This window comes from Urocampus carinirostris, chromosome 13, assembly GCF_059441175.1.
Source record: "Urocampus carinirostris isolate Australia breed hairy pipefish chromosome 13, RoL_Ucar_1.0, whole genome shotgun sequence".
Classification (NCBI taxonomy): domain Eukaryota; kingdom Metazoa; phylum Chordata; class Actinopteri; order Syngnathiformes; family Syngnathidae; genus Urocampus; species Urocampus carinirostris.
In genome coordinates, this window is record NC_142361.1 from 13,510,597 (window position 1) to 13,537,625 (window position 27,029).

At 38.3% G+C, this 27,029-nt stretch overlaps 1 protein-coding gene across 5 annotated transcripts in view; it reads left to right on the forward strand.

Annotated features, from left to right (window-relative positions):
• Positions 1-27,029, forward strand: part of LOC148353766 (glutamate receptor ionotropic, delta-1-like) — a 486,866-nt gene that overhangs the window by 427,066 nt on the left and 32,771 nt on the right. For all 5 annotated transcript variants that reach the window (XM_088351343.1, XM_088351345.1, XM_088351344.1 and 2 more), the window contains 3 exons: positions 10,166-10,267; positions 20,097-20,294; positions 21,860-22,190. In XM_088351343.1, the coding sequence (XP_088207469.1) occupies positions 10,166-10,267; positions 20,097-20,294; positions 21,860-22,190 (631 nt within the window). The remainder of the gene's footprint in view (positions 1-10,165; positions 10,268-20,096; positions 20,295-21,859; positions 22,191-27,029) is intronic.

A 27,029-nucleotide genomic window follows, 5' to 3' on the forward strand; every position in this document is an offset into this window, starting at 1 on the left:
TCAGGGGTCCAGTGTTTTTGTTTTTAGTTGTTTTCATTGTATATCAAATATTAAATGTGAAAATAATGTGGTTCCACTTCACGGTTGAGTTTTACATGAATTAGATTCTTAGAAAATGTTTTCAGGTTTTAGTTTTAAGTTTGAAGCCTTATATGTGGAAATATAGCAAAACTTTCTTTAGGGCAATACTTTTACTGAGCCCTCAACCAGCTCTAAGCGACACTAGTGTTCAAAATGGCGCTGTTTTCCAGAAACATGTTTCTCGAGTCTCAAAACATTTCTAACTGCTAAAGTTCAAGTGCTAAATGTGGAGAGGTCTCTAATATTACTTTTGCAGTCATTGTTAAACTGTAAAAACTGTTGCTAGGAAACAAATCAAAATGGCAACACAAATGCATAATATATTTTTGAATAAGTAAACATACTGGAAAGCTTGTTACATTGACCACATGAACACTGATGCCAGGAAACGAACAAACCACGGGTGTTAAAAGTAACATGTAGGGAATATAATGAAGAATACAATTATGACGGGCTGTGTAAACTGATCTTCAAAAGTCAATTTTGCTTTATAAAATCGTAAAAAAAATCATAATACTGATTTATTTTCCTATGTCTATTTATGAGAAAATTAATTTCAGAGGTCCAATTTGCCATTTCCTAAAATGTCAAGTCAAGTCAAGTCATGTTTATTTGTATAGCCCTTAATCATATAGGGAGAAATAAAATCTGAAAGATATGAGGGAGCAAGTCCATGCATGATTTTGTATATTACCAACAGAACCTTAAAATCACATCTTAAGCTAACAGGGAGCCAGGTTAGCTAAAATCGGGGTAATGTGAACAAACTTTCTTGTCTTAGATAAAAGCCTCGCTATAGCCTTTTATACCAGCTGAAGACTCTTGATTTTGGACTTTGGAAGACCGGAGAGGAGTGCATTACAGTAATCGAGACGGGAGGAGGTAACAAACGCATGAATCATAGTCTCCACATCCAACTGAGATAGCATAGGGTGAATTTTAGCAATGTTGCGAAGATGGAAAAAAAGCTGTTCTAGTAATATTGTGTATAATATTGTATAAAATGTACCCGTCACATGAATACAAGTATTTTTTTACAAAGTTGTTTTCATTTCAAATACTAGAGTTTGATGACGAATACAGCATTTAGCAAAAAATAAATAAACCATTTGACCTATATACAGTACTTTATCTGTAGTATCTGGCTCCCTGATGCTTTTCTGAAAATGTTTACAATTTAAAAATGATTGGGGAGAAAATATATTTTTTATTTTGATATGGTTTATGTAGGGAAAACGAACATAAGACAAAGTTTTCCAATACAGAAAAAAAGTTAACCGCAGTATAGCGAGGGATGACTGTAAGATCAAATAATTTTAAGGACAGGCAAAGAACAATTTTGTCAAGAAACACACACAACAAAAAGAGCTTGTGCACATCTTGTTTTATCTGCCAAGACGGTTAGACGCTGGTGACCTGTGGTTGGCGTATACGACTGCCAGGTTTTCGGAAGAAAAGACAGCTCTGTCTGCTTAATCAGAACAATAATTCTGTCGCATATGCCAGTAGTGGCCCAAGTGCCGCTAACTGGAGTCCAACACCAGCCACCCTCGCTCTCATCTCGCCAAATTGGACTGCCGTTTTCGTCCTCCGTAGCTGAACAGCACCAGGAGAGTCAAAGTGGAGCTTACTTTGAGATTGTCGACTTCCTGCAGTCTATTTGTTGTTGCACTTGTCCTCAATACTCCAAACAGGAGCCAAGTTTTAAACCAAACTAAACTCTGGTGGATCCACTGTGCACTGTCTACTTATGCTTGGATAGGCTTCACATTATTCCTGTTCTTTCTAAATCTTTTTGCATTAAAACACCCCCGGTGATTTTGTTTTCTCAGCTTCGTATCCCCCTAACCATAAGCAGTGTTTTATTGACAGATCATCTTGCTTTGATTTTTATTCCGAGAATATCATACTATATGTTAGGTTTTTCTTTCACTTGTATTTAATTTTACTTATTTTGGTAGAAAATATATATATGCTATTTCATGTCAGATCATTTAATTTAATTCATGAACTGTTTGCCAGCCAGTCGCAGGGCACATGGAGATATACCACCATTCACACACTCACCCATACCTAGGGACAATTCGAAGTCAACAATAAACCTGCCATGCATGTGGAAGAAGACCGGAGTGCCCAGAGGAAACCCACGCAGGCTCAGGGAAAACATGCAAACTCCGCAAAGGGAAGCCAGTGGCTGGATTTAAACCCGAGACCACTGAACTTTTAGGCTTCTGCGCTAACCACTCAAAATATTTCATATTTTTCAAATCAGTAAAACAATTTCTACTTCACTTATTTTATTCTGAACTTAATTGAGTTTACAAGCTTATTCACTGACCACATCAAATTGTAGCTCGAGAGACATGGTTAATTAATGCTGGGGCAATTGAGTATGTTCTGAAACATTGTATAAGTAACTTGATAGCAAGTGAAGCCTGTTTTTCCCATTCCCATGAAATTTGACATTTTATATGATGGAAATAAATCCTACTCAGAATATGGCTTAACGTTAGGAGTAGGTCTAGAGGTAAGATCGGGCCTAAAAAATTCATCCCAACCCAACCCTGCCTGTAGGTATTGAAGCCCGAACTATCCCTATAAAGTTCAGTACAACTATCCCTATACAGTGGTTTTATTTGTAAGGACTTTTGTGTGGAATAAAAAAGCTTCTCTCTCACTGAGGTTTTTTTTGTTAATTATCCACCCGTAATTGTTCTTATTTTAATTTTCTTCGTGGGGGGTCCGAGCACGCAATGGATTCTGCCCCCCTTTAGCGCAATGCAGTCCGCGGAAGTGCCAAGCTCAGTGTTGCGCAAAAGAGGGAATCCATCGCACAGATCCTCCACAAAGAAATATTAACTAAAAGGACTACCCACACGGGTGAGGCGCGTAATGCAAAAAGGGGACGAAATCATCCGCGAGCATCCTCCACACATTAATATAAACTATGACAATTATGGAGGCCTGTGGATAATTAAAAAAAAGTTAGCCAGATAGAAGCCTGGACTGACGTGAACCCAAAATAGGTCCAACGTGTCTAATGTGTCTAAAGATAAATCAAATTATTGTTTAAGCAACTGTTAACCCTCATGGGTGGATGATATAAAAAGGGGCAGTAAGATCAGAGATACACGCGTAGTAGCCACTTGTATTATCTTTATAATTGTTGTCAGTGTTTGTTACCTTTCTTGTAATATGTCAAAAATTACAGTGAGGAGATTACTGACTGATATTTAAATGCTGGTTCCACAATTTTAATTCAACAATGCATGTCGCTCACCCACGTAATCGCGAGTCGCTGACTTTACATTTGTCATCGATCTGACATTCTCCCATCCGCTAGTGCGTTATGAAATGCGGTGACGGCGATAAAACATATCTTCAGTTCAGATAACATCCCCCTCTTTTTTTTCCCTCAGTGCCGAATAATAACAGTAGTCACTCCTTGTCATGTCAACTCCAGCCAACGTGTCTGCTTTGACTCATCACTGTATAATATTGAGTTCTAACTTAAGACGCTACGGCTGCAGCCAGACAGGAAGCCCGCGTCTGCCTATCAGAAGAGATAAGGATGGACTCGTTTGAATGGTCAACTTAGATTGCCTCCATGTGCTTTGCAATCAGCAAAAGCCTCGTTTTGCCTTCTCCTCGAGAAACTGAGGCAGAAAAACCAGACTTGGAGAATAGGTCTACATGCACATTATGTTCTATTTCTTTCAGGGACTAACTAATGTAGTAGAGCATGTACATTTTAAGAAAAACTCAATTCCATTATTAAGAACACCCCCAAAAAATCATTGAAGTGTGACACCTATTTCTCTATGGAAAACAACAGAAACATTCTGGGAAACTGATATATTCAAATGTTTTCACATCTCCATTACAAAAACGATTGCACAAGACTATTTTCCCTCAGGATAGCCAATTAAATCCTTCTGCTTCTGGAAACCAATCCTGATATGCTATATTTATAAAAATACAAATAAAAACACACATAAAATCCACCTTTTTTACCAAAAAAAGAACTCAAAGCCTGGGTGCATGTTTTCATTTGTAACAGGAATCAAATGCGGGTGGCCACATTGAGGGTACCGATCTTCTACCACTAGTGATAGAGATAAAATATGAAAATGCATTGGTATTTGTCTCATTTTAAACTACCTTTATTCACTTACCAGAGACAATTGTTGATTTCGGTGTCAATTTCATATAGATAGATAGATAGATAGATAGATAGATAGATAGATAGATAGATAGATAGATAGATAGATAGATAGATAGATAGATAGATAGATAGATAGATAGATAGATAGATAGATAGATAGATAGATAGATAGATAGATAGATAGATAGATAGATAGATAGATAGATAGATAGATAGATAGATAGATAGATAGATAGATAGATAGATAGATAGATAGATAGATAGATAGATAGATGGATAGACGGATAGATAGATGGATGGACGGACAGATAGATGGATAGACGGACAGATAGATAGATAGACGGATAGATAGATGGATAGATAGATAGATAGATAGATAGATAGATAGATAGATAGATAGATAGATAGATAGATAGATAGATAGATAGATAGATAGATAGATAGATAGATAGATAGATAGATAGATAGATAGATAGATAGATAGATAGATAGATAGATAGATAGATAGTGTCCTCAGCAAACTTCTGCATGTGGCAGGACTCAGAGTTGTACTGAAAGTCCGACGTATGCGGGGTGAATAGGAGCGGAAAGAGCACGGTCCCCTGCGGCGGTCCTGTGCTGCTGACCACAGTGTCCGATGTGCATATGTTACAACGACAATAGATGTGTCACTTGCAATGCTTAAAATAGAAGAATAGAATAGTCGGGACACCACTTAGGACGCCACTCTGGACAGCTTTCTCAACGACTGATGGGTCCTGGACTTTTGTTGGGTCGTGGCAAAGTTGGCACCAGTTCATTCCTTGATGTTGTCGGCTGAGTTTATTTTTTCATGCTTCCTCTCTATTGGTACCATGACAAAATATTGTATGATAATTAATTAAAATGTACTACTTTTTTGCAAGTAATCTACTGTATTTCACTGGTGATCTGAAGCTCTAACAACTAAGTTGAAGACCCATTAAGACATAGCACAACTGAAAGTGAATGTTCCATGGAGTTGTTTTTTCTATGAAGATCGCACAGTAGTATTTGATTATTTATTTCATAAATAACGTTAACAGTTATTTTCTGACTTTTGTTACGTGAAAAATCCAGAAGGTTATGTGATTGTGGGTTTCTGGAAAACAACGTTTTTTTACAGGCACATCTGCAATCGTCATACCCTTTCTGCTAGAAACTGATTCTGGCCCTTCATTAAGGAAGGGAAAAGTTATGTGGCTATTACAGGAAGAAGTTTGGGGAGACTTTTGTACAGCTTGGGTATAAATGTATCCGAAAAGTAGTTTTGTAGACAAGAACTTGACTAGATGACTCGGCGTACATACACAAAGAAAATCTATTATCAATACAGCATTCACTATACTCTTTAAAGTTCAGAAGACCGTATAATCACAACAGTTATGCACACATTTTAAACCATGTGACTGGTGATGGGCGAGCTCTCCAGTTCCTCTCGTAAAACACAGAGAGGTAGCGAATGAAACACGGCCAAGTTCACTTAATTATACTGTAGAAGATAAAAATATATTTCAATGAAGAAAACAAGGTTATATTCTTAGGTGGTGAGCACTTGGTGTACCAGAAACAAGAGCTGAACAGAGCAGATCTGTTCATGACTTTTTTTTTTACAACAAACAAAATAAGAAATAATCAGAATATTCTGGGTTTGTAACCAGGACAAAGTCCTTCATAAACAAGCATTAACAAAATGGCTGACATTATTTGACAAGAATACAATTTAAGTAACGTAATCTTTATTTGCCATTTTCGGTCCATTAACTATCGACTCAATACTTATTTTGCATCCCTTATTTCTATCAATGCAGAGACTTTTGTGTGTTTAAAGTACTTAATATCTCTATGGATGCAATCTTTCCTGCAGAATGTGTTCCAGGCAAAAGGCAGAAACTACCTTCCGCTATTGTTCCAGACTGTTTAAGTCGTTCAATGGCAATTGTCATTGGCCATTGAAGCATTTGTGCTACTGCTGTCTCCCAAGACGATCCCTTCCGTCCTTTGGCAGCTTAAACCAGCCATCTGCATTCCCGAGGCCTCATTAAAGATCGAGCTTGGTAGCCATTAGCCAAATAACCGTCATTACGCTGACTTTTACAAAAGCATATGACATAATTTCAATATGTCGATATTGCCCGTCTCTATCCAGAGAGGATGCAACATGATTTTTGATGCCATTAAGCAGCCTTTTTTTTCGAATAATTTTTAGGATTAGTATAGTTTTTGGGTGGTTAATCTTGTTTTTGCAAATAAGGTAGGGTCAATTTGAGAGTTATTTTTTTATTTTGTTTTGTTTTACAGCCTTTTTTAATTATTTCATCCTATTTTAATCATAAAATAGGTTTGTGTTAAGACTATCGCTTTACAGTATTTAAAATAGTTGTAAATTAAAGAATAAATATTAATATTTTAAAATGTGAAAACATAGATACTGTTTATAATGAGTAATATAGGCTTTTTTTTCCCCTTTTCCACTTCGTTCAAAAATACTTTAAATTGTAATGAAATAGTAATAAAAATATATTTTTTTACATTGTAAAGAGGAAACATCGTTAGGTCGCCAGGGGTCAAAGTAGGCTTGTACCTGCTAATGCAAATGGATATCCTTTGGTAGGTGATCAGAGACATGCCTGTTTCAAATCAAACAACAAATTGACCAGCAAAAGATGTTCTAACTACACAAATAAACGCAAACCACACCGTTTTAACAACACAGCTACTAGTGTCCTTTTAATGCTTTTTTATTTCATTTTTCAACTAAACAAAAAAACTGGGATGGAAATAAGAAGAATCGTGACTTCTGTGTCTAATCAACATAAATCAGAGACAGCAGTAAATATTTAAAAATACATAAAATCATCCAAAAAAAAAACAGAATATAAACTCAAGTTATAATGTTTTTAACGATTGTGTTTTCAAGCGTTGGTTTATTAAGATTGCTACTGGTAGTTTGGAGATAACAGTTCTTAATACTTTGAAAGCTCCTTCTGTGTGACAGGGTTTGAACACCGATTTCATGGCCAAAAAGTATTCAGTACTATTTAAAAAAATCCGGTATGAATAATGTATTTTCCAAATCTACAAATATACCTGCAATTTACATATGCAATTCATCAAAGCATATGCTTTTTAGACCGCGAGTAAATCACAAATTTATATGTTTTTGAGCCAAATCTCTCACCATATAGGTGTTGGGTAAAATTACGGTAAAATGTAACTTACAGTTTTGTTTGCAGGGGTACTTATTTTTACTATTTATCGCTGGTAAACATTAGTTCATTTTTATGTATGGCCCATGATAAATGTCCAAAATTCATAGGGAATCCTTGCACTAAAACACATTTCATAGTACCCTGTTTAGCTTGTTTCTGTCCCATTGGGAGTGATGCCTTATAGAACAATGTCATACAGAAAAATATCAGCTTCCGTAATCACTTGGGAATAAGAAGTGCAATGGCAAAGCAAAGCCACCGGGGAGCAGTGTTGGCCTCATTATTGAGCAGTCTTGTTGTGAAGCATGGCAACAACTCCAAGTATTTACATGCACGTCACCCAAAAAGTAAAAGCTTTTCAATTCTTGACAAAATAACATAAACATTCAAGCATTTTAAAGGATTTTAAGCACCTTTACGAACCCTGTATGTACTGTCCTTTTTTTTTTTTTTAATAAAAATATAATTCCCAAATTTAAGTTCTATGGCTTAAAAACCTGTGATTCTTCGGTAAGTACAAAACTGTCACAAAGTGAGTGATGTAGCTTCTAAACGGGTGTGCTTTATAGTATATTTTTTATCATATTAGAGTATTAGACAAGAAAATATGATATCTTACTAACGTTTTGTTGTGTTATGAATAGTGACCTTAGAGTCGTCAAGACGCCCTCGGCCACAATGTACTTCTTGTCCTGTCGGCTCAAATGTGGAAAGACACCTGAAAAGTGACATGTGGCATCTTGCGGGACACTGGACTGCCTCCGAGCGCCGATTAACAATTCAAACGATACGCCCTTAGTGAGGGAAGACAAAGCTCACGCGGTCGACGAAGTGGAAGGCAAACAAATTTGCGTGCAATTCCCGCTTTGCTTCGTTGCGCTGGGACGATATTAGCCGTCTCTTCCAGTAATCATCATATTCTTCATAGGCAATATGGCGGCATTATCTGGATCCAGAGTCTTGGCGTCATGCTAACAGCGGACAATTGACGCCTTGGCAATTAGATGACTTGTGAGATACCACTGTCATTTTACCAATGAGCTCAATTATGAATTGCGGTGACATTTGTTCAGTCTGCTTTTTTCTTGTTGTGTAAATTGTCCTTTTGCTCATCCGAAAAGCAATTCCGAGAGTCATTACGTGCAATTTACAAAAATTGCATGCACAGCTATTGTGTGTACGGATGCAAAAATCACAATTTTTAGAAACACAATTTTTTTGGGCAAGTCTAAGCGGAAACAAGCCTTTTAAGAAGCACTGTTGAAGACTTTGGCTGCAAGCCACTAAATTATTTAACTGAACCGAGGATATGATTAGGAATGTCTGTCTTTACGGTGTCCATTTCATATTTAGTAAGTTAGCGTGGTGATCTGGTTTGGATTTATTGAATGCCGAATGCTTTAGTAAATATAGAAATATAGATAGATTAATTGCCAGGGAAATGTGTTTGCTACCAATGCTTACCATAGGCTTTTATGTTTGCTAGGACTGGTGCTAGCTAATAGATCTTCTATTATCTTTATAAAATTATTATGTCCCACCAACACTAAAAATGAATTTAGGGTGGCTACAACCCAATGTAAGTCAACTCTTCTAAAGTTTGACTTATGTTGGAACTTTTAATAAGAACTGGTCATCTGAGGCACCTTTTTTGTACTTTTAACTTGCTGGCATAAACAGGTATTTTACCCGTAACTTACCTGATTTGGACCGTAAAGATAGCGAAAAAGGAACACAAAAGCTTCACAAATTGGCTCACACAATCTATGTGTAGCGAAGATCAAAAGTTTTTGTTTTTGTTGACTTTGATCACTAGAATAAAGTCACTATCTTGATGCTTGCACATAGATTTTACTGAAGAAGTTGCTTCTACAATCCACAATATTTGCCAATCGGCTGGTATGAACTGAATTCCGCCGTTCTACCTCAACAATGCACACACAGCTATGTTATATCACATTTGTTTACAAACGCGGAAAGGGGTCTATTGAACTGCACTGTGACTTTGGGCAGAAAAACTGATTTTGCAAAATAATCATTTATAAATGATTAATATAAATACAGGGTGGCCACAAAGTCACGCACCAATGTAATAGAAGAAGTTATAGTAGTAACATTTTTTCAAATTCAAAGTTCTTTACAAGTCTTACAAATGCTCGATATGTTCGCCGTTTGCAGCTATGCACGAGCCAATACGAAATTCAAAGTTCCTGTAGACACGATTCAGTAAATCAGCATCACCATCAATTTGTTGACAGGCATCAACAATACGACTCTTTAGATGATCCAAATCACGAATCTTCGTTGAATAAACAATTTGCTTAATGTGACCCCAGAAATAAAAGTCCATCGGGTTTAGGTCAAGCGACCTGGGCGACCACTCTACCGTACCTCTTCGACCGATCCAATTTTCGAAATTCTCGTGGAGCCAGTCACGCACAATCGTTGTGTAATGTGGCGGGGCACCGTCTTGCATAAACCAAGTAGGTCTGCCGTCCCCAAGTAAATCAAACTGTGGTATCAAATTAAAAAATAAATATTAACATTGGTGCGTGACTTTATGGCCACCGTGTATTTTGTTCAGTATCCGACCATGGCTTGGTACCTCGACGCACTTCGGAAGATGCACTGAATATGTCTTTTCATTCTCAGTACGTGACTATCTCTGGCCACTTTTTTTGTCTTCCAGTTGGCTACCTGGGACTCCAGCCGAGGTTTGAACGGGAGCTTGAAAGAAAGCCGGATAGAGAGCGGGATGAACGGTGTGACGCTCAAGATCGTCACTTTGCTGGTAAGTTGCTAGGATGCATGTACACAAAGACCACAATGGATCGACAATGCATGTGTAGCACCTATACTATTAAGCACACTGGACTCGTTCTAAAGTTGATGAGTGGTAAGATTAATCGAGGAAACCCTAGAATCTAAAGTAGTTTGAATAATAGCCAGCAATTTAATTAACAATGGACAAGACAATAGACAACATTTAACATGTATTTTTTTTTGGTTTATGGTGTTTTATTTTTAATGCAGTTTAATGACTGGTCATTTCAGTTGATAATTATATTTTTAGTTGCAAATTCTACTTTTATGCACACCAATAGGATGTTAAAATCAACCTTAATCTATTTTCACATCAGAATACAAAGTCATACATTAATGCACTTAAAACCCTCATGTCAATTCACGTGAATGACAAGAGTGTTCATCCAATAAGCAAATAAAACAGTCTGATGTTCTCCAGTTTAAGGAATCCCAAATCCATGAGTATGTCCCATAAGCATACATTAGTTTTCAAAGTTTTGCTGTCCACAGTCAAGAGCAAAAGAATAATCCAGTGACCTTGATGTGGAGCTCTTTGATGAATCCCCTCCTTGATGGCTTCCTGGTCTGGGATAACTCGCCAATGGGATCATGGGGAACTCCAATCGTCCAAGGTATCAAGGAATTCCACTGGAAGGGAAAAAAAAACTGGCCAAAACTCGTCTAATTTGGGTTTTTGTGAATCAGGAGAGATTTATTCATTCAAGCAGTGTCTTGGTAATCGCTGGCATGTGTGTTTCGCCCACAGCAAAAAGAAATGTAATGGTACGCGGTAGGATGTCTTTTTTAAAAACAACTTTTTAACGGGGGTTACATGCCTGATGCTTAAATTATGTTTTTTGTTTCCACCCGTCACAGTTTTCAGAACTCAAGCAATTTATTTTGTTGATTGCCAAATGTCAGTTACTGCAATTGTTCAGATTACCCTGGCAGTAAAAACAGAGAATCCTCAAAACTAAGACTACATTGACAAGAAACTGAGAATTTAGAATTTATATCAGAAAACAGCAACAGAAGAATAAAAATCACGAAACAACTGACGATAGCAAGGAAAACAAGATCGACGAGTCATGTGCAGGGTTAGGTAGGGTTACTTTAACTTGATTACTTTCAATTACTTTTGGATTACTCCAATACCAAATATGCTAATAAAAGACAAAAGAAACTAAATATGAATACAATTACTAAATTTTGTGCAGGCTTGGGGAGTAAGGGAATACATGGAACGGCCAAAATGATGTTGGCAAGCTGTTTGGATTTGGATTTTGTTTCTGTCGCATTTTATGTTAGTTTTGCCAGAGATCAAAGAGAGCAAAGCCAGGAGAGAAAGCTTACCACGTGTTGTGAGTCATAATTGTATTCATACTTAGTATATTTTGTCTTTTATTAGAATATTTGGTATTGGAGTAATCCAAAACTAATTGAAAGTAATCAAGTTAAAGTAACCCTACCCAACCCTGGTCATGTGACAAAAGCTACTTATGTGTGAAGCAATGACAAGTCCAAGTGAAACAAAAGAACAACACCAAGAGAACAAGAGTCCAGTGATAGCTCTCTCTTGTCACGTGTGTTAAATAGGCCACTGAGGATTATGGCCCACAGCACTAGCACCCGAAACCCACACCTACACACTCAATTCCCTAAGACCAAAGCAAACAGAACTAGCAAGCAGGACACTTCATGTCTATTTTTTAAGCGTTTGGATATTATCCAAACCTTAAGAATTTGATCTCCTAACCATAAAATTGACCGATGTATACTGTCCTCTAGATAGAAGAGTAATTTTCTTTGACACTTTGCTCAGTGTAAGAAAACCTCAAATGTCACAATATGGTTAATTTTATAACGTATCAAAAAAGCATTGATAAAAACCAAAGATTTTTAGCCCGAATGTGAGAGTGTCTATTTTCCAATAAACCTTTGATCTTTGCAATGTTAATGTGTGTTAGTGTGTAATATTTGACCATTAGATGGCACTGCATCGTCTAATGCGAACAAAAAACAGTGCCAAGAGCGAAAAGATTTCTTCTTCCGAAATGGGGTGTGACAGAAAATAATTGAGAAGCACTGCTTTTGATGAATGCCTTTTTTAACACACTCAATTAAGGTTTCAGGAAAAGTATCAATTTAACAGAAAGAAAAAGGCAAACATTTTGCTTAATTTCAGAAAAATATTAAAATAGTTGCATAATTTCTGAGACATTGTAAAGGAAAACAATTGTTTCTATTCCCTGCAGATGCTTATTTTGAAAAAAAGAAGACCTTTTAAAACGAAGGGACTTAAGCAAAAGCACATTTATCCCGATTCATAAGATAATCACAATTATAAGTCTATAGTTTGGTAGGAGAGAAAGCATCAATTAATTTTGCGCTTGCAAGGAGAAAGTGAGAGGACTGTGCAATAAACCTCTTGGATGCAAAATTACTAACCTGTCGCTAGGGTCCTACCCGAGCTCTTTCTTTTTCTAGAAAATCTAGGTTACAAAAGGCAGATCAGTCCTAAAGGGTGTGGGAATCAGAGAACAGCAACATGATTGGCAAATAGTGACAAATATGTCAACAGTGCATAAGCTTTCAATAATAGTCAAAACAACAAACAACAGTGAGACAGAACAATAATAACAGTATAGAAAAAACAAAAGCCAATATAATGTAAAAACCCTTGTTTCCGAATAGTCAAACCAGAACCACATTCTTAATTTTAAGTAAGCAGAATAAAAACCAATCAAACAAACATTAAACAACTTACTTATCAGATAATCTACAGATTAACTAACATCCTGATAAGTGTTTGCTACAGCCCAAATAACAAAAAATAAAATGGTCCCTTTATTTGATATTCCATTTTCATATACAGTTTTCTCGGGCGATGTGTGCCAAAAACATCCCGAGATACTCAATACCTGCGAAGTAGAAGCTTTTTTAAACATTTTTTTTTATCATTAACACCCAAGAACAGACACCATTTACAGGCTCAAGTATTTGTTTTAACAAATAAATACATTTTCTGAACTGTACTTTATGAACTTTTTTTTTTTTTACAAATAACTTGTATGGTCAAATTACAATTTTAAAAACAATCTTTCCATTTTATTGCACAACTGTATGTATTAATGACATCCACTTTACTTTACATGATACTCGCCACCATGTGGTTATTATGGAAAACTGCATTTATCTTCCAGTTATGTCCTATGAAAACCATATACTTTTCTATTATCAAATATTTTGAAAAAATGCCAGGGACCTTCAAGGTAGCACCAAAAACCCACCCCAGAGAAGGTTTAGTGGGTCGAGAAGTTCAAATTTGTTGGCAATAGAAAGCATCTTCCTCTGACTTTTGTTTGATCTGCCTCTTTTGGCGATTTGTTGACATGATATTATTAGAATTTGACAATGAAACATTTATGCATACATAATATACTGTACGTTCGTCATGCTGTTTTACGTACGTATAAAACTCAGACTTCAACACTATTGACTGGCAGTTACAATTGCAGAAAAGGGGCGGGGCTACTGTTTAGCCAATCAGAACACAGATCATAATGCATGATGAAAATTGTCAAAGTAGCAAAACCGAGATACAGAAAGGGATTACTGTATTTGTCCTTTTCTTTTACAAGTCTAACTATACCCTAAAAACAGATATAGAAAGAACACATCTAGTATTAGAATTATTTGAGTCCTTGAAGGGAAAAAATGTGCACAAAAGCCTGTAAATGGGCAGCCGCATTGAAACTTTGTTCCGAGTGGCCGGTTTCTTACCTGAGTTGAGCGAGGTTACATGAACGGACCCGGCGTCCTGCCGGGTGCAGGAAATCTTGGCGGCTGGGGAATAGCGAACAAAAAGAGGGCAAAGCCGCTGGGAATGCGCACATGGCGTGACAACACTTGGACACTTGTCGCCCGAGAGGGTTTTTCGACGGATTCAGGGCCCTTCGAAAAACCTTCAAAGTCAGTTTGCCCTTCGCCAACTTTCCTCCTCCTCCCTCTCTTTGTGCTTCTTCTTCATGCCTGGTTTCCCTAACAGTGGATTTATTCACATAAGTTCAGCTCAGCGCTGTGGACTTTCTTACGTTACAGGTCACTGCTAGGTCTCTCTCTTAACTTATGTCACTTTCCTACTAGGGATGGACTGATTGATCCAGATATCGATCTTATCGATAGTACATAAATATTTGGGCCTGATCAATGCTACTATCCTGGGATCAATACTTCACTCCCTCACCCACATCCTTTAAAGCCTGGCTTCTCTACGAAGATAACGAAGCCTTTCTCTCTCATCAAGCGCCTTTGGACACTAAGTTTATACCTGAGTGTGTGAGTGACAGGAACACTTTTAGCACCTCTCCGTTCTAGCCTGCTGCTGCATCCTGCATGCTAGGTAGAAGAGAGGGCCAAATCCAGAAGCTAAAAAGATGACAGAGAAAACAGGGTTTTTCAACGGCAAAAGGTGGTCTGGACTTTTTTCAACCACAGAAAAGGTCAATGCCCTGTTTCATTTCTGTGGTAAAGTTGTCTACCATTTTGCCTACCTCACAAATTAACATAAACACAGTATCAAACATTTCAACATGTTACTGTTCCTGAACAAAATCCTGTAAATCTGTTGTCACTATGGCAACAGAGCGAATGAGAAACAATTGACACTTTGTTTTTGTTACTGACCATATTAAAAAAAATGTAATGTTTTTGTTACATTGCTGCTTTTTGGTTTTACTCTTGTAATTTTTGTTTTGACATGGTTGTAATAGAAATGTTTCCTATTATCTTACACTTTCAAAGTTTGCAATGCAGTTATTTGATTTAAAAAAAAAAATTAAGTAATAATAAGTAATAAGTTTAAGTGCTTCAAATCTTTTGTACTCCTTTCATCGCACTAAAGAACTAACTCAAAGGGGAGGCATTTACTTTTTTATCATGACATTTCCACACAAAAATGATTGGTATTGATTGCTACTACCTTGTATTTACTTGGATTAAATCGTATTTCTATTTGGTTATGTTGCTGCTTTTTTGGTTTTACGCCATCAATTTTGGTTCTAAAAGTGTTCTAAAAAAATATTTTCATGTATTTCCTCATACTGTAATAGTTTAGAATGTAGTTCAATTCAATTAAAAAATGAAAATTGTTAGTGCCTCAGATATTTGTGCTGTTTATAGGACTAATAAGATAACTCAAGGGGAGGTCAATTGTTCAATCAACATGACATTTCCAAGCAACAAGTATAAATATTGGATCGGTATCGATCAATACTACCCTGTATTTACTTAGATCAGAAATATACCATAATTCCAGGTATTGTCCACCCCTACCTGCGCACCGGATTATAAGGTGCGCCCACAAAAAATAGTATTTTGCGATACAACGACCATGGGGGTCCTGAAAGGCGCTTTGAAACAAAATGTATAACTATTAGTATATATTTTATATAAAAGGCGCACCTGTCCATGATGTAGGATGTCTTGATACATAGGAATGAATTTCAGAACTCTGGCAAGAAATTGTTATTTTGTTATATGGTCGTGCCACCGGAATATTGTCGGAGATAAACCAGTTCTTGGTACAGCCGACTCGCAAAGTCATTACGAAGCGCACGAGATTTGGAACTGCATGCTGCTTAGGGCTTTGTGGGAAGTAATTTGGTCGTTCTGAACTGAATTAAGAGAATGGCTCTGTGGGAAGTAACTTGATCACCCTGAAATATATAAATAAATGCAGGGCCGCATGTACTTAAACTTCCGCTGCTTAATGTGAGCTGGAAAAAATGCAAAGCAACATTCTCTTTACTTTAATAAATTTGGTACCGTGACCAAAAATAGTGTGATCAGCACTGAGGCCTTTTCCCTAGTTGTCTACCCATAGTGGTCTAGTGCAGTAGTGTTCAACTCATCTGACTTCAGGATCCACCATTCCACCCTAATTACAAGAAAAAAACATTAATTTATCAAATGTATTGAATTGTGCACTTTATAGTACAGATAGTAGAATGTATCCACCTTTTTTCAAAAAAGAAAATTACCAGAAAAAAAGCAAAGGTATACTCACATGTAAACCTACATCGCGTATAAGTGACCCCCTAAAACAGCTTAAAATAGCCACATACTTAAAGTAATGTCTACCAAAAATATTTATTAAATATGTACCTTAACCTCCATAAGTATTTAATTATGTAGATAATAAAGATTAATCTCCTGGCAAAGACCTAAAATATGAAATTATAAAATTTAAACCATCTACAATACCCTCCAGTAGCACTTCAATGGCAGACACTCAAACATAATTTTCATATTTCACAATTATTTCCGGGCAGCACGGCGGCACAGTGGTTAGCGCGTGTGTGGCACAGTTCTGAGCTCATGAGATGGAACCTCCTGTGCGGAGATTGCATGTTCTCCCCGTGCTTTCGTAGGTTTCCTCCGGGCACTCCGGTTTCCTGCCACGTTCCAAAAACATGCATGTCAGGTTAATTGGCCGGTCCAAATTGTCCCTAGGTGTGACTGAGCGAGTGTATTGTCTGTCTCTGTGTGCCCTGTGACTGGCTGGCAACTAGTTCAGGGTTTCCCCTACCCACTGCCTGAAGATAGCTGGGATGGGCTCCAGCACCCCCGCGACCCTACTGAGGATAAGCGGTGCAGGTAATGGATGGATGGATGGACAATTATTTCCTTCTTCCACTCGATCCTTGTTGTTGTTGTTTTTTATTGCTAATCATTAAAAAAATAATAATAATAATGATAAAATTAGATGTTGTCCCTCTTGAACATAATTCCGACAGCGCCGATTGACTGAACAGAGAGAAATGATTGAGCAGGACATTATCGCTGTCTAATGTTAAGGAGTGTAATTGACCCTTTTTAGCATTATTTTTGCAAAGAAGAAGGCCTGGAACCCAATGTAAACTGGTCGGCCACCCACTTTTGGGCCCCGACCCACCAGTTGAGAACACTGGTCTGGTAGATAGCATTGGGCGATCTGGGTTTGATTCCCGAGGCCTTCAATGTTACGCAATCGTGATCAACAATCCATGTCCCAAACGGCCTGGTGGTTACGATTTAGTACTAAAACCTACGAGGTTTGATCCCCGTTACATCATTATGATGCACTTGTGTCAGCAATTTATCGACCATTTGATAATCGCACAAATATGGTTGGCATTAAAAGGCACATGTTCAAATTTATGGCCTTTTTTGGGTGCACATTACCGTCCAGAGATTACGGTAGTTCATCTCTGGCACAACGTAAAGAAGGAGAACAGGACGGGGCTGGTGCAAATTTGGAGAAGAGCTATTTCCCTTTGATGATCCTCTTCTGTTACCATGGCAGCATGTGTTATAAGTCAATATTAGCAAAAAAGACTGTCTTACCAACCAAGAGTGCCTCAGAGAGTCTCTACATTATTTCTAATGACCGAGCGTGTCCTAGTCTCTGCTGCCCAGTTTGCAATGCGGTCCCCCATCAATGAATAAATCAGCGCTAATAAACTTTGTTTCAGCCTGTGCTGGTACTCACTCGGATCCACCCACATTTGTGTAATTGACTTTTACTTACTTCAGGTGAAATGACTAAAAACCAGGGATTGACATAGAAAGTAATTAAAAGGGGTTGCCAACCTAAAATGTTGAGAGACATTTTCGACCCAAAAAAGATGCATATGTTTGGAGAAAATACGCAAATCTATTTATTGAGCTTATGAGGAAGGACACACACTGTATACATGTATATATATATATATAGATGAGATGAGATATATATATATATATATATATATATATATATATATATATATATATATATATATATATATCTGTCACGGTCGCCATGGCTACCAGTCTGCCGCGCCCCCGAACTCAGCTGCAGCAGATCAGCTGATTGCTGGTCTGCTATTTAAGGCTGGATTTTGGGTTTGGCGGGCGCTGGCTCATTACACAATCCCAGGTCTGTTATGCCTTGTCCTGTTTTAGGTTTAAACATTTTCCGTCTGTTATGCCTTGTCCTGTTGAGTTCGTGCCGGAGGAACTCTGTATTGTTCTGTTTTGGTCCCGGAGTATTGGGCGACTTTTATTTTGTTAAATAAAACTTATGATCGTCAACGCATATGAGTTCTCCCTTCCTGCCTCCTGCCTCCGTTCTGGTCCGGTCACCCCTTCCACTCCACCACGCCACGTGACAGAATGAGCCAGCCACGACAAGAACTCAGCGAACGATCCCAGCGCGATTTGGGGAGACCTGGAGAACGCAGCTTGGCAAGCGCCCACTGAGTCCGACTTCGACTCCCTGCCCGTTCGAACCACGGCCCCGCCCGTCGTGGCCATTGCTGTGCCTCGAATGGGGTCCCGGGAGGAATTGACGCCTGCCTGTTCGACTCTCATGCCTGCCTGCCCGACTCCCGTGCCGATTGCCTGCTATTCAGTCTCCCCTGCGTGCCAGTCCGACTCCGACTCCGCTGCCTGCCGGGCCGACTCCGCTGCCTGCCGGGCCAACTCCGACTCTGCTGCCTGCCGGGCCGACTCCGACTCCGCTGCCTGCCGGGCCGACTCCGCTGCCTGCCTCCTGCCTCCGTTCTGGTCCGATCACTCCTTCCACTCCACTCCGCCTCGTGACAATATATATATATATATATATATATATATTTTTTTTTTTACCAATACCTACTCTTTTAGAGACCGTTTTGCCAACCAGAATGCAGGATACAATCCATGATAAAAATCCACAATGCAGGGATACAATTAAAGGTGAACTGAGTGTTTACTGTACAGCACATAAACCATTAATAGTAAGGAGTATTTAACTAAATATTTTTTGCCAGCGGGAGATGAATATTTTTTTTTCTTTGATGTAAAACTTGATGAAAAGAGACCCCTCGCTACTTTGCGCTTCAGTTATCGCTGGCTCACTGTTTTGCCGATTTTGAATTTAATTTGTCTATACTATTATTAATATCAACGTATCGTCCATGGTGTTCTGAGCAGACAGCACACATCCAATGCTCTAAAGGGGACAGGTTAGGAAGGGCTTTGTGTTTTGGGTTGGCGTGACTGTCCGTGTGCAACTGTGGTAGGCTGGTGTATGCTGTCAGTCAAACAGAGGGGCTAGGCGCCAGCTAGTATCTTTGGCGACTTGTTACATTAAAATGAAACGCATCCATTAAATCGGACTCTAAGAAAGTCAAAAGAGCACAAAGAAATTGTGATCACCAGCCAGTGGTCTGTGCATTGTATTTGGGTTTGGAAGAGGCAATAGGCAAGAGCGAGGCTAAATGTCTGGCCTACTGCTACGACTCAGTAATTCAGTCTCTTAACCCACCAATGCAGAGTCTGTATCTCACCTTTGCTAGATATTGTATCCATGAAACAGATGACCTAGAATTTCAAACCCTAGGAAACCACTACATTCGGAACGGTTGACAACTCGAGAATACCCGATGCCAGCATGCAGATAACAAGCCGCTCTCTAAATCACTTTCCTCCACTAAAAGGCAAAGCCCTCTTATTTTGTTGTACTTTTGTATAATGGCAATAAAGACCATTCATTCAACTGCAATTATGTGTTTTTATTTGTAGAGCTTTAGTAGTTATTCTGTTACAGTCGTATACTCTTAGTGGGTAATTACGTTATCTCGAGGTAGTTTGACTCTATGGGGTTTTTATGAAGGTGCGACGCTTCTACGCAGATTTTCACTTTTTTCTGGGGTTCTAATCGCCATTCAACACGATTACTGTTTTTTTATATTTCTTGAACTGTATCAAAGGTTACTGTTGAAGCTAACAATGTGGATACTCTCTGACACCAACAGGAAGAACCATTCGTGATGGTTGCTGAGAACATCCTGGGCCAGCCCAAAAGATACAAAGGTTTCTCCATCGACGTCCTGGACTCCCTGGCCAAGATGTTGGGCTTCAAGTATGACATCTACCAAGTCGCAGATTCAAAGTACGGCTCTTCGCTCCCTAACGGTTCCTGGAATGGAATGATTGGAGAACTCATTGGCAAAGTGAGTGTGCTTATTGTGTCACAGGCAACCATTGTCCACGATAAGATCAACAACATTTGGATGAGGAAACATTTTCCTCTATTTTTATGAGCAATCAAAGTACTTGAAAGCAAACGTAAAAAAAAAAAAAAAAAAAAAAAAAAACATCGTTAGGAATTACAGGTTACTTTTCTGTAAGAGCTGCCTTTGTTCCGAGAAGTAGAAAGACACATCTGGTTAAATTACAGTCGCACATGTGTAAGAGTATAATGTTATATGTAAGAAAAAGTATGATTTATTTCTCAAAGGGCGTTTAATTATATATATCTGGATGGATTTTGTTTTTTTCCCCTTCTTTTAAATAAAAATAGTGTCATAACTGAATAAAATAAAATGCCTTTTCAAATGCCATCCCTATCATTGGTGGTCTACTGTGGTGGTTCTCAACTGGTCTGACTTCAGGACCTACCACTCCACCTTAATGACAAGCTGTGACCCAAATCCAAATCAGTAATACACTTCTCAAATGAATTAAATTAAATAATTATGCAGTTTAAGTACATGACAGAAGAACATACTCACCTTTTTAAATAAACAAAACAAAATGACCAGTGAAACAAAAACAGTACATGCTTCCGTATAAGCCCAAATCGCATAAAAGCGACTTCCTAAAATTAGCCACATACTAAAAGAAATTCAAAACATTATTAACAATGTACCTAAACATCTATATTTATTTAATAATGTAGTTAATAAAGATAATCATAGCGGTAAATAGCTAAAACATCTTTAAATAATTTACTTCACCTTCGAGTAGATCTTCAAGTCAAGTCAAGTTACATTTATTTGTGTAGCCCTTAATCATAAAAATGTCTCGAAGGACTGCACAGGATTACAATTACACCATGGCCTGATCTTAAACCAACATGGGGGCAAGGAAAAACTCGAAACCTCAGCGTGAGGGAAAAAAAAGGCAAAAACTCCTCTCTCACAATCATTTTTTTTCTCCAACACGATCGCTCTTATCACTGTTTCTTGTCCTCATTAACAACCTTCTTTGTACCCTATTATTATGGGCGGACAAAACAAATAAAACCAACAAAATCACAATAAAATGAGATGTTGTCCCTCTCATTCGCACCTGCTGACTAAACAAGAAGAAAAGATTAGTAATTGACCCTTTGTTTTTTCTTATTTTTAGCATTATTTTGCCAAAGCAAATGCTCGCAACCAACTTTTAAATCTGACCCAAGTTGAGAAACACTTATCTAATGGTAAAGTCTCTGAGCTAACACCACCATGTCTGTTCACGGTCAGCGATTATTTTAATTGATCAGTCAGCTCAAATATGATAGTATATCATTAAACCACGTGTAGTAACGCACACCTGCATTTACTCTACTCTTTTCCAATCTTATTCACCGTTTTTTGTGGTAAATAAGGCCCAATGAGTTATGAGGTACTGTTTCACATTTCTAGACAATTCGGGGGTTTTTAAGTGTGCCTTATAGTCTGGAAATGAATAAAAATATTGAAATTGTAATAATACTAAATTTGGTACCTTTCCTACTGATGTTTTTACTCAGAGGGCAGACCTGGCAGTGTCAGCCATCACCATCACGCCTGAGCGTGAGCGCGTAGTGGACTTCAGCAAGCGCTACCTGGACTACTCGGTGGGCATCCTGATGCACAAATCGGAGGAAAAAATCAACATTTTCTCCCTGCTGGCTCCATTCGATTTGGCCGTATGGGCTTGTATCGCCGCCGCCATCCCGGTGGTGGGTATCATGATCTTTCTGCTGCGGCGTGTTCAGTCCGTGCACTGCCGGAACAATGCGGGCGGTCACCCGCAAGCATCTCCCTCCACATCGCTGCAGAGCGCCATCTGGTTGGTCTACGGAGCATTTGTGCAACAAGGTGAGGTCACTTACATTTTGAAGTTGTGTTTGTACACAGTATTGAAGTATTTATTCAAACTGAAGAGGAAACAAAGAACAAACCATACACACTTATATTAGTGCGGTGAGGTTCATATCTGGTGAGGCACAGGCAGATTTACAAATAAACGATCCTATATCTATTCATCATTTAATTGGCAGAGCAAGAAAGCAGTTTATAAACTGTAGCATAGAAAAAATAACATTTTTTGTCTTACCTTAAAGGTGGGGTGCATCATTTTACATGTCTTTGAAAAGTTAAAAGTAAAATATTTTCTCTAGTATTTGGGGGTGCACCTTATAATGTAGTGCACATTTTAGTGTGAAAATTACGGCAATTGCCTACATATATTTATTTGCTTGGTTAACGTTTGCAAAGCAGTTTGTTTTATGTATAAGTATCGTTTCATGACTTTTAGATATCATTCCTCTCTTAGATACTCCAAAGTATCAAGTCAGGCTTTCTTGGGTAAAAGCATTACTTGCTTTCCGACCAAAACAGAAACAACAACCACAACAAATTGTGTTCATGCATAAAAGGTGTAGGTGCCAAAGACTACTATCCTGATTACAAGCCAATGTAGCATAAACTCAAAGTGAATGCTGCCCCCAGGAATCAAAATGATCCCACTTTGAGACTTTAATTACAAAAAGCAAAAGTTTCATACGGAACTGATCACTTGTAACTCGCGCATTACGGCGTCAACGCAATATTAGAATAGACCCAACTGCCAATATTTGGCTTGAAACGTCGATTCAGAGCCAGTGTATCATCCGTGGCATTTTCAAACAAACCATTGACATATTAGATTGGGCGGAAGCGGCAAACACTTTAGGTGATTAAAACAGAGCAGAAAAGGTGAGTAATGTAAACATCAATTAGAATACATGCAATTTAGAGCATTCAGTGAACCATCTGTCTTCAGAACAAGTGCACAGCCTTGCATTTTTTTTCTAAGGTATCCTCTTCAAGGACGTCAGCCCGTCTTCACAGCTGGTCCATATCCAGCTACGGCGTCCCGTTTTGTATAAAAACTCGCTATTTGGGAAATGAACAGCATCCATCATTGAGCGCAGTCACACAAAAACAATGTGATTTTTTTCCCCCGTTTGTTATTTATTTGACTTCCAGTGCTGCCAGTCCAAGTTTTAGTCAAGCAGACAGTTTGTTTTTAGGGAAGACAGGGGTCGCTTTGATATGGATCTCGGCACTGATGTGTTGCGACTTGGAGAGCGTGAACTCGGCTGCTGCAACCGTCATTTGTGAACAATGCGTCAACATTTGGTTGCATTTTGCAACACAGACCATCTCTGAAAACACAAATTTGAGTCCTCAGGGAGACACAGGAATGTTGAATCGGGAATTAAGGCAGATTCCACTGCAATTAGTAGGTAAAGTATGGCCTGGGGCGCTTAATGGCCCACTTAGTCCGTCTGTTTCGCCAACTAAGCTTTTTGGAGTTTAAATGATCCATCCAATCTGTGTCGTTCTAACTTTTTTCCCAACTATGAATTGATTAGATATTATGATTAATGTTATTGACTACTCATACAGTGACTATGATAATAACATCATCAGAATATTTATAATAGTGGTTCTCAACTGGTTTGACTTCAGGACCCACTGTTCCACCATAATAACAAGGTGCAATTCTCTTCTCAAATTTACTTATTTAAATGATTGGTTTATTTGAATAAATTGACATTAAAAAAGGAATGTTCCCTATAATGCTCCATAGTTACATTTATTATGAAATCCAAAACGCTTGACTTCCGTGTCTTTGTCTTCAAGATATTAAAATCTATAGCTCGTATATTTTCCTCTGTACCATGTCTTGCCATGCTCAATATGTGTCAAGAAACGTTATCGTTATTTTTATGCATTGTGAATTTGTGGACATGAACTAGTATTTGCAGGGAAATATCGCCATCATCTGTTATGGAGTTTTATTGGCATCATTTTGGCATCATTTTGCCAAGGGAAAGGCCTGCAACACACCAGTTGAGAAACACTGTTATAGACAATTGCATTTTTGTCTTTATTGTATTAAAAGAATGGATTTATTGTCACACAATTAGCAAAATAATTACTAAATATTCTTTGATCATAATAAATATGCACTTAAATTACCACTGTCAGAGACGGAGCAGGTGGTAGACCCAAACGCATAATGTTTCACACCAAGCTTTATTGCGGAAGCAGAGAAGTCAGACGAGGGAAAACAAACGCCAGCGATTCGGCGATCGCTGTGCAGGAGAAGCAGGAAGCCCATGAGATCGGAGCGTGGTCGGAGGGTGGAAACAAGTCGAGCAGCCGGGTGAGGAGATTGGAGCGTGGTCGGAGGAAGGAATCAAGTCAGGTCGGAGACGATCGGGTGGCCAGGGGCAGACGAGTAGAATGCAGGAAAAGGACGGGACGGACAGGAGCCAGAGTCAAAAAGTGCTTGCCTTGCATGTGCGGAGGTTCGCTGATGGACTGACAAGGAGTGAATAAGAGTTTAAATAGGAGGGGAACCACTCAGGAAACGAGCAGCAGCTGGAGCACGAGTGGGCACAGGTGAGGGCAATGGGCAACTCATGACAACCACGTAATATATTAAACAGCTAAATACAGTACAGTCAATTGTACAGTTTTGGGTAATTATGTTTTTGTACTATGACACTGCAAAATCTATTTTTTTTCCACCGCCATACAATTTTGCTTTATTGAAATTTTTCTTGATATACTATATTCTTATATTTCTTTTTTAGTAAATAAGATAATTATACTGGTATTGGGCCGATTAATCTGATATGGCTGATGTCTTTTAAATATAAAGCACATTTCATTTTACTGCAAACAACTATTAAATCTAAAAAGGTACATTATTTGGCGCCTCATAGCGGTAAAAATATACTTCACTGAAAAGAACAATATTAATTTGATCAATAAGCAACAATACATTTCATAGAACACGAGCCTCACCAAGAGAGAGCTGACATAATTGTCCCTCATCTTAGTGCTATGGGTACTCAGAAAAAAAACAAAAATCTTGTGAAAGGCAGGCCAAAAAAAAGAAGAAACATTGTGCGATTTGGTCACTTTGAGTCTTTGTAGTTTTTTATTCCTCCTTGTGCTTTTTAGCACTGGTTTTTGGTTGCACTACACAAAGCATTGACGTCTACTGGTCAAATAATACGCATTGCCCCTTTAACATACAAAAAATAAAGTTTAAAAGTAAAAACTATTTTTCATCTTATCAACTTCCAGCAAAACAAGATAATTGTACTCCTTTTGTGACATTTTTTTTGTGTTTTTACAGGTACATTTTTATTAATAGAAATATATTATTACGACACATCTTTGTGAGCACATCTAGTCAAGTCAAGTCATGTTTATTTGTACACCCCTTAATCACAGAAAGTCTAATATAAAACTTTGTAACCATGCCAATTTAGTTTTTATCCAAGGCAGCATATGATAATATTAAGAAAAACAAAGGAACTAAAAGTACAGCTATTGAATAGTAATGACTTCTTTGGGAGACTGTTTTTGATACACGACACCATTTGAGTGATGCATGGATACTTCATAAACTCTTTTAATTTCACACTTGATGCACACGCTGGAACTTCCAAGGATTTGTATGTAAACATTAAAACCCACTAAACAGTAAAATAATATTTCCCCTTTAATAGAGCACTTGTAAATCAGAACGATCGGCAAGAGGGCAGGCGCAATTAGATATTCACTCCCGATATCAAACTTTCAGAATAAGTTTATTTGGAAGAAGACCGAGCGCCTCGCTAGAGCTACTTGACTTTCACGATGCACATTTCACATTCGATGACCTTTAAAGATCACTCGACGCAGTGTATAATAAAACTGACGGATGCTCAAGCGACAAGACATTCGTCCACTTCCGTACTCCGGACAAACGTGTTCTCATCACATCATTTTGCACTTCCTTGTGACATTTCTACAGCTTCTATATTTTTTTTTACTTTCAAAAACTCGAATTCATCCTGACATTTCTCCCTCGGTACATACACTTGATACGCTTTTCTTTTTTATTTCCTGCTGAGCGCGAGAGATGGGGAGTCAGAAATGAAATGCGCAAAATGAACGTTATCAACTGGACTGCTTTGAAAAGCTCCAAGGACATCAAAGGAAAAAGTTAAAAAGATAAAATAAGATTTAAAAAAAAACATAACTAATGAAATCTCTACTTTTTGGAACACACTTTGAGGAACAGAGACTACTCGCTACTTTGTGCTTTAGCTATCGCTTGTACACTGCTTTGCGGAATTTGAATGGAATTGTCTTTATAGTCATTGACTTCAACATATCGTGCATTGTGTTCAGAGCAGACAGCCGACAGCAAATGCTCTCAAATGGGCAGGTTAGAGAGGGTTTGGATGTTAGGTGGGTGTGACTGTATGTATGTGACTGTTATAGGCAGGTGTATGCTGCCAGTCAAACAGCGCACAAGTCAATGTGTTCACCCCAAAAACAAACTGCAGAGCACAGCTACAGCTGAGCAAGTATTTCAGCTACTTGGTACGTTAAACCGAAATGTATCATCCAAATAGGGCTCTAAAGAAATTCAGAGGAGAGCAAAGAAATGGTGATCACCAGCGCATGCTCCGTGGATTGTTAACAAAACCAGGAAGCGAATGAGGCACCGTGAGGACATAAGGCAGTAGCATGGTTGCATGTCTGGCACTGCTATGGCTAGGTTGACAACTCTCTTAAGCCATCCCTACTGAGCCTGCATGACCCATTACCTATAAAACGGATGACCAGGAGCTACAACTCGTGGGAAACCACTATATTTGG